This window comes from Notothenia coriiceps, unplaced genomic scaffold, assembly GCF_000735185.1.
Source record: "Notothenia coriiceps isolate Sejong01 unplaced genomic scaffold, NC01 NC01_scaffold00012113, whole genome shotgun sequence".
Lineage (NCBI taxonomy): Eukaryota > Metazoa > Chordata > Actinopteri > Perciformes > Nototheniidae > Notothenia > Notothenia coriiceps.
Window position 1 is genome coordinate 2,048 of NW_011344814.1, and position 8,919 is coordinate 10,966.

The window sequence follows — 8,919 nt, forward strand, 5'->3', positions numbered from 1 at the left end:
TAGCTCTGCAAAAAACAATGTTGATACAGAAATGATGCAGAGAGAATTCCCTTTGGAGGACGCCCACTTGATTTTAGAGCTGATAGCTGAAGCTACATTAGCTTTGCTGGAGGGGAAGCAGAGTTAGATGACCTTTCTCGTTGGCCAGGACTGTTTCTCAAGAATCTGGCCAAATATCAAAGTGTTAATTTAGACAAGGCCAGTTTTCAATGAGGTACAGAGGCCCAGTTATAAGTAGCAGCTTTTCTCTGCTTCACTTGGCAGTCTCTCCTAAATTATGTTTACAACAAAAAAAAGATCTTTAACAACTTCTCTTGATGAAGCTTTTTGAAGGCCATACAATATTTGTTATTTTAATATGGGTATTACTGCATTTGATTTTTAACAGACATTGAGGCACGATGAAATAATGAGCGGTTCACCTTGTGTTATTTATATTTTAACTTATTTTATTATGCACAAATGAAAAATATGTTGAGAGCTAATCACAGGGCAACATATCAGATGTGACATGATTGGTTACTTGCTAAATATTACTTACTGTATTTCTTTTATGTGACTGTCTTCAGTTTACCAGCCCAATAGATAGCCTACCTATTTTTTGCGAATTAAAAGTTGAACATTTCGGGAAATAAAATTATTTGGTTAATTAACTCGTCTGAAGCCATTAGCAGCTTGTTTTAGCCAATTTTAGTTGGGTTTAGCCAGTTTAGCTCAACTGAGCTTAGCTTAGCTCATTTTAGCTCATCTTATTTTAGCTCTGTTTTTTCGACAGTGGTGACGTGCCATATATAGATCAGTGGAGTTTCCCATGATTCTATACTGGGGTATGGTGCATGGTGGTCAAAAACATTTATTCTATTATATTGTAATCTAATTCACATAATATGTCACTGCATTGATTACATGTAATGCCCTTACAGGACATAGAAAATATGAAACAGCATGAGGATTATGTTATTGTGGCTAAAAATTCAAATATTAAATATTGTGCTTTATTATTATTATTATTATTGTTGTTGTTGTTGTAGTTATTATATTATTATTGTTATCATTACTCTTTGTGGTAGTATTTTTGTAACTATTTTAATTGTTATATTATTTTTTCTTTTGGTTTCCGTAGGACTTAAATCGACTCCATTTTCAAACATGTCCTCAAATGCATCAGGTGAGTTTGTCTCTGTATGTGTTTTCATTATGTTATTGCATTGATAAACAAGTATCAGTCGCATGCAGTGAATATGAGTGGGGTTCTGATTTATTATTTTATATGCCACATTTTAAGGAATTCCACGGAAACACTAAGTTATACCATGTTTAAATAAGGCTCTCCCAGATAAGGATTTTTATAATCTTTATCTAATTGTAATTGGCCTCAATTTTTCTCATGGTGATGGAGTGGCGATTAGGCAGGGTTTATTAAACCAAGAGTCCCTATGTGTTATGTCGGCTATTCAAAGGCATTCATTAATAGATCACTAGACAGTGTCATTGCAATATAACACCATTGTTTACTGGTTGTGTTATCAATATCAACCCGCATGTTCCTATTTTCTCGTACTTTGCAGCCTGCTTATGTTTTTTTGCCAATTTATTATCTAAAAATATTTGAATTCTACAAATATATCCAAAAATATGCATATGCAAATATATTCTTATTGCTATTATAATTATAATGATATATTATTATATATTACTATTCTTATCCTTATTATATGCAAATGCAGGGTAAACTCCATGCCTGTCACACTGAGCAGTCATCCTGTAATGGCTGCCACTGCTCATTGTTCACATCCTGCTTTGTCTTCAGCGCCATTTTGACTGTGGGGGGAGGGGCAGCTAGTTAGCAACACACACAAACCTACACTCTATCTCTCTTAACCATGTAAACATGCTAATTCAAGGTTTGCTCGATATTTACCCTTCTATCTTAATAGAGGAGGATAATTAGCAATACAAGCTACAGTTAGCTTCACTAAAGTAGCTAGCTCATGTTAGCTCTGGGCCTCCTCAAAGACTATATTGTAGCATCTCTGCTGCTCTGACATGGTGGAAGCTAGGCCATGCTATGCTAACCATAGGCTCCAGCTCAGAGGCAGAGGGCTACCAATGTAATACTAAGCTAACTGGGAAGGAGGGAAACAATTGTGTGTGTGTGTGTGTGTGTGTGTGTGTGTGTGTGTGTGTGTGTGTGTGTGTGTGTGTGTGTGTGTGTGTGTGTGTGTGTGTGTGTGTGTGGAAATAATCGCTGTGGCCTCGGACTGTTTCTCCTCTTTTTATCTGCTCTGGAAAATATTTCGCTCTTAAGGGTTATCTCTGTGTAAACAACCATACTGGGCCATGCCAGGCTATATCAGGCTATATGTTTATGTTTTAGCCTAAAGTGTGGGAAAACAAGATGGGACATTTAAACTGGAAACTAGCATCATGACACAACATTAAAATAGGATATCAGACGATCAAAAAAATAAAATAACAAATAGCCTCATGACATAGCCTTAAACCTTATCTTGACTATTAGAATAAAAGAACAACCTGGTTTAAAACTAGGCTACCTCTTATGGAACAACATATAGGCCTATGGCTATGCTATTTAAACAGATTCAAAATGTCCAATTTGGCAAAATATTGTAAAACTAATAACAATAAACATTAGCATAAAAATAATAATAGGTCTACTGATGCTCATTTGGTTTGTTAGGCTATTTAAAAATGCACTGTAAGCAGCTATTATCGTTCACTTCATTCAAAAATATATTTAGGCCTACTGCATGCCGTAGCCTATATTTTCACACAATTATTAGGTAGGTGTTATTAGGCACTCCGTTAATTAATTTAGCCAAAACAAAGACATCGTAAATGTTTGTGTGTTTTTATTATTATTATTCCACTATGAAAATATATGTACAATAAATAATTTGGATTTTCACTATTAAAGAATCTCAATAAATAAACGGGTCTAAAACTCGGGTCATCAGCAGGGCTTCTCTGGAGTTGAGATTGTGTAAAAGCAGTCCAGCTTTCTGCATCGAACAGTTCCTGAGAAGTTATTTAGAATCCATGAAGCACATGAACCAAAATGCACGGGGAAAAATCCACACAAACGGAAAAGGGCTAATCATTTGAACAAAAACGAGGCAATAGCCTACATAGGCTACCTGAAGAATGGAAAGGAAAAAAAACGTTTCGATGGTGGAAAAATCAAATGTTCCTTCGATGTTTAAAAATGTAATTAGGCTATCTCTATATATAGCCGCAAAATAACACCAGCAAAAAGACGAACCAATATTTTTGAAAAGAACATCAATTCATTCAGAAACGTTTCAGTAATGTTGCCTCGAAGCATTAATGCTTTTTAAACAACCGTCGCCTCCGCTCGATTGTTCACCCGTCCTCCTCTTGTATTAGTCTTCTTTATTTCTCTCAGAAGTTGAGGTTGTGCAGATCTATGGTGCACAGTGTGCTTGTGAATAAATCGAAGTCCTCCTCGGAGAAATCCACCGGGCTATCCAGGGAGCTCTGCAGGCTGGGAGACAGGCAGGAGTCCCCGGCGAAGAAGGTGAGGTCGGGGAGCGAGGAGGTGGATGAGGACGCGGCAGCAGGAGTAGAGGAATCCCGCTGCTCGGAGAAGGACGGATCGGGTGCTGCTGGCCCGGCCTCGCTGAGCTGCATCAGACCCGGGATATCGGCGGAGTTCTGAGGCGCAGGAGGGGAGTCAGAGGAGCCAGATGCCCCTGGAAGCGGTGGGCGTTCAGGGCGGCTCAATCGGCCTCCCTCCTCCGGCGTGGGTTGTGTATTATCCCCGCTGTCATTCGCGTAGGCGGCCGAAGATGGATTGCAGCTCCCCGCCTCACCGTCCGACGTCGCCTCCCCTGTGCCAGATGCTTCCAGCGGCTGGCTCGAGTACGGAGAGGAGGCATCGGCGCCTTCGAGCGGCTCAAACCCACCCGGGTCGATGGATTCATGCCCCCCTCCGTCCCGGTGGTGCGTAGTCTGGCGCTTGTGTTTCATGCGCCGGTTCTGGAACCAAACTTTCACCTGTCGCTCGGTCAGGTCCAACAGCGCGGCGATCTCCACCCTCCTGGGCCGGCATAGGTACTTGTTAAAGTGGAACTCCTTCTCCAGTTCCAGCAGCTGGGTGTTGGTGTAGGCGGTGCGCAGCCGTCGGGACCCGGCTCCACCATCCAGACCCGCATGGCTCGGGTCTGCAGAGACAAATACAAATAAAAGGAGAGCAAAATAATATTGGGGATTTATGTGTAAAATCTTTTGCCTTTTTTATTTTATAGTTCATTTAAACTTCAAATTGTAATCTATTTCATGAGAGCTGTAAAACCTCTGCAATTTTATTGCGTGCGAGATTTCCAACCAAGAAATAAGCTGCTTCAGCATCGAGCAGAAATCCCCTCGGCTCTTCTGTCTGTAATAAAACAGTAATAAAACACAAACACTCTCGTAAAAAAATACTCCTTCCGATTACAGTAGCAGCCAAAGCCATAACTGTCAGAGCGGGCCAATTTGTTGATGGTAAAAAAAAAATAATATAGTAAAAAGGCAGATAAAGGCAGATGATAATGGTAAAACTGGTTTTCTCTTCTGTAAAGTCTGGAGCTTGAGAGGCTGCAGTATGAGATCAGAGAATCGAAAGAGAAGAAAATAAATAAATCATGGGGAAATGTACAGGGAGATGTAGGAATGTCGATGTGACACCAAACATAACTTAAACCATGAATAGCTTTGTGAATGAGGCAGAAAAGGCAGGAAATTGGGCGAAAAAGGAACACGAGACCTGGTGGGATTTTATGTGTGTGGAGAAAAAAAAGTACAGTGATTGCAATGGAGGGTAGTGAAAAAGACAAAAATGGCCTAAACCCAAGACAATCTGATTGTGTGCAGTCTGTATCCTGTGTGCATGTAGCTATACCTCCCCCAACCCCCACCCCATCATATTCTGTTGCTCTGCCTCGCCATTATATTCCCTACCTCCATCCAATATGGCTACCCCCTCAGTTGTGTTATGAATATATAATGCCATGGCGACGCTGCTGAAGCCCCACCATGCACCCAAACAGAATCTGCAGAATGGATGAAAAAACCCGCCTCTGTACGTCTTTACGCACAATAAAGAAGTGTAGCAGAACAACGATTGGAAGTGTAAGCTTTAGATGGTGCATAATTAAAATGATGCAGACCTGTGCCTGGTTTGCACTCTTAAAACTTAATTCTGAATGCTAAACAAAAACAATGACCAATATATTTGGAACATCGCGTTAAATGGTGCATATGTACATGCATGATGAAGACTAGAGCAAAGCACTGCAGCATAATGCAGGGGTGTCGATTTGGCTTCCCTGTTGACACAGCATCACAGCACTGCACTGCACACACCCACACACACACACCCACACACACACACCCACACCCACACACACACACACACACACACACACACACACACACACACACACACACACACACACACACACTGGAAAAAGACAATGTCATCTAACCAAATCCTTGCTGTGTGTAATGAATGGTAAGTTATAGAGTGGATGTGAAATGAAGATGAACACAAAAATAAAGCACAACCTGCATATCACACTCCCATCACACACACACACACACACACACACACACACACACACACACACACACACACACACACACACACACACACACACACACACACAGCCGCTCCCAGCATACCGACCTGTGGGTGACTCGATGCCCGCCGAAGCGTACCCGGAGGCGGTCGGTGACGGGGAGGAAGAGGCAGGGGGGATGATGGATATGCCACCGCTGGAGCTGCTCCCAGGCTTGGGGGGCTTCTTGGATGACTTCTTCTCTTTCATCCAGGGGAACTCGTGGGCCAGCGGTCCGGCCAGGATGGCGGTGGCCGGGGCAGGGGCCTGGCCGGGCGGGCAGGGCTGCTGGGCGGCTCGGTGCTGCGTATGGAGGCCATTAGTGACGGAGGTCCTCCGGTTCTGCTGGCTCCTAGCAGTCGGTCTCGGCTGGCTGGCTGTGCAGGGGCTGAGGCTGGGGATGGTGTGCTCAAAGGGAGGCGGAATTACTGTCGAGTCCTTGATTGATGAAGTTTGAAATGACTCCAGGACGGCGGGGAAGGACGTCAGACACTCTGCTAGGGACGGCTGGCTGTTTATAAAACCGATCTCCCTCTCAAATTCAAAATTCATTGCTCCCTCAAACCGGCTTCTACCTCAAACGGCGAGACCCCCGAAACAATCCCTTCCCCAAAATAAAAAAAAACATACACACATGCAAGCACGCCCGCACACGCTCACAACACAATAAGGCTTTGTACAAAAAGAAATGAAAAAAAAAACACGAGCGTGTAAGGGTCCCGACCGCAATGGCGTAAATGCGGTGGCTATTTAATAATTGTATATTGGTGATATTACTAGCGTATGGGGACCTGGGTAGGCTAAACTGAAGATCTATGGGGCGAAATTGCAGCCAATTCTTGGTCACGTGACCAAAGCAAACCAATCAGGAGCCCGGGCCTGACGGCAGTGATGGCTGTGGGAAGCAGCATTATTATTTTCTGTGGCAGAGAGGGGCTATATCGTAGGATAGCTGCTATTGTTTAGTCCTCACGGGGGGTAAAGTCCATGGAGAAAAAATGTGAAGGCGGCCGGTCGCCATGTGCGCTGTGTGGGCGGCGGGTCGGCACATCCCGGCCCCGCGTTACGCACAAACAATAGCGCATCCCCGGACACATTTCGGTCCTCTGGGTGATGTAATGACTGTTAACATTAGGCTGGCCACCACCGTTTACAATATGGCTCCCTTAGAAAAAAAACTACTGTTTACACCACACAGTTCATTAATCTTATAAAGTGTGACAGAGGCTGAAAATCCTCAATTTAGAAAGTTTGGGAGGGTTTTAGATGGCGCAGCCGCTCAGGAGGAGAGGATGGAGAAGATTTCTGCAGATTCTAGGAGAGAAACATTTAGATTTAACTGGGGAGGGAGGCAGCCTGTTGGTGTAAGTGAACATTTACATTTCTTAATAGACCTCTTCTTTTATTTGTGATGTAATGGCTTTCCCTACGTGTGCGTATATGCTTAAAATAGTAAGCCTTTATGTTGTCTAAATAAAATCCACCTTGAATAGCCTCTGCTGCACACTATCAATGTTTTGCTAGCTTCTCTCACACTCGCTCCACAGTGTGATGCATGAGTGTTAAAATGTTCGCTGTGTTTACGCACAGAGTTCACAGCGAGGTCGCTCCTGCATGGAAGGAGGGGAAGAGGCGGGCCTCCTTTTCCTCTTAGTAAAAAAATAATAATACAGCAGCAATAATGTAAACGCTAATACTAAGTGAGAGTGTGCTGATGGGGCATTCAGACTCCACAGGACGCACATGTAGATTTGTATAAAGATCAGGGAGTTTGGAGGAGCGTATTTTTAGGGAGGTCCCGAGGAGCCCCGAGTGGGAAAAGAAGTGCGGTGATCAATCTTTCAGGCCCCGCAAAGAGGCTGACAGCGGCCCCTCTCTGTGCCTACATAACAAGCAAACCTCTCTCTCCATTTCTCCCCTTTTAAATTTAGTATTCCATATTTTTACGCTGCTTTTCCGCAAAGTAAATACGCTCGTATGTCATGGAGAAATAATGTATCTGTTGAGAAATAAACCAGAGACAAATGCATTTGTTATTTAGCTCACACAGTCGTTTTCCTCTTTTTCCCATGCCATTTGGTTTGCCCTCTGACTCTGAGAAAGAGGCAACAGAAGCAGCAATGTGAGTGGGAGTGAAGTCATTGAGCAGCAGAAAGCAGCAGTGAGTAGGCCGAGGTGACATGAACACACCACACACTGCTGATTGAGCTCCTACACCACAACACACCACAGCAACTGCTTTAATTATACTATTTCTTACTTTTTTATCCATTTTTTTCTTGTTGTAAAATTCCGAGGAGTTTATGGGAAGTTTTGCTAGGGACAGATATTTGTTTCCGGGTGTGCTGGAATATGTTTTTACATTATTTTATTTATCAGTGAGCTCTTTTGTTTCGGAGAGGGTAACACACGTATTTCTATTCCAGTTTTATTGTTATCTAATTTAAAATGTAACATTAATTACTGATATTTTTAATTAGTTCAAGTTCCGGGTAGAAATTGTAAATACAATTGTAAAATAATAGTAATAAATATGAAAAAGACAAATTAAAAGACAAAGAAAAAAGTTTGAGATCTAATAGTTTCACTGTTATTATTCTTACTATTATTGATGGTATTATTTATTTCAAAGAACTCCAAAACATTTGAATACGTACTTATATTTGTGTTTAAAGGACATGTGTGAAAAAGTTAAGGTAATATGTTCCTATGAGCTAAAAAATAAGGTGTGCTCTTTACCTTAAAATACATCTTAAAGGTATATATTTACCTTAATTAGTCTAATCCACCTAAAGAGTGTAACCTTATTAGTTTTTAATTGTAACCTGGCTGGGAGTGTGTGTTCTGCAGTAATAGCTGCATTGAGCTCTGCGTCTGCTTTTATGAGGCAATAAATTAGATCCAATCTCTGCTTATTGGTGTTTTTATTGTCTGTTAGTCCAACAAAGATGTAAAGGGAAGTACGGCCATTATTTATGGGAGCCTGATTTATGTTTTATGCTGCTCTCAGGCCTCAGCACGAGCGCGTTCAAGAGATAGAGATGTGTGTGTGTGTGTGTGTGTGTGTGTGTGTGTGTGTGTGTGTGTGTGTGTGTGTGTGCGTGTGTGTGTGTGTGTGTGTGGGGGGGGTTAGAGACCATGTGACCGGGCCGAGGCTTCAGGGCTTTTTTTAGACATAAACAGCAACATAAGACACAGAAACGAAAAGTTGAATGGGGTGAAAACATTGGGAGAGAGGAGTCTGATCTGTTTTTGTTCCCTGACTTTTCTCTGGTTA

General features: G+C 42.3%; 2 protein-coding genes across 2 annotated transcripts in view; both read right to left on the reverse strand.

The window, feature by feature from the left end:
- Window positions 1–2,892: 2,892 nt before the first annotated feature.
- hoxb2a (homeobox B2a) lies at window positions 2,893–6,194 on the reverse strand. The gene is made up of 2 exons (XM_010773134.1): window positions 5,711–6,194; window positions 2,893–4,205 (listed from the first exon to the last, which is right to left on the reverse strand). Exons 1-2 carry the CDS (start codon window positions 6,192–6,194, stop codon window positions 3,424–3,426), a joined length of 1,266 nt encoding a protein of 421 aa, XP_010771436.1. The 3' UTR covers window positions 2,893–3,423.
- Window positions 6,195–7,602: 1,408 nt separating this feature from the next.
- Window positions 7,603–8,919, reverse strand: part of hoxb3a (homeobox B3a) — a 45,866-nt gene continuing 44,549 nt past the window's right edge. Inside the window, exon 5 of the mRNA XM_010773132.1 lies at window positions 7,603–7,641. The gene's annotated coding sequence lies outside the window, so the exon portion shown is untranslated. The remainder of the gene's footprint in view (window positions 7,642–8,919) is intronic.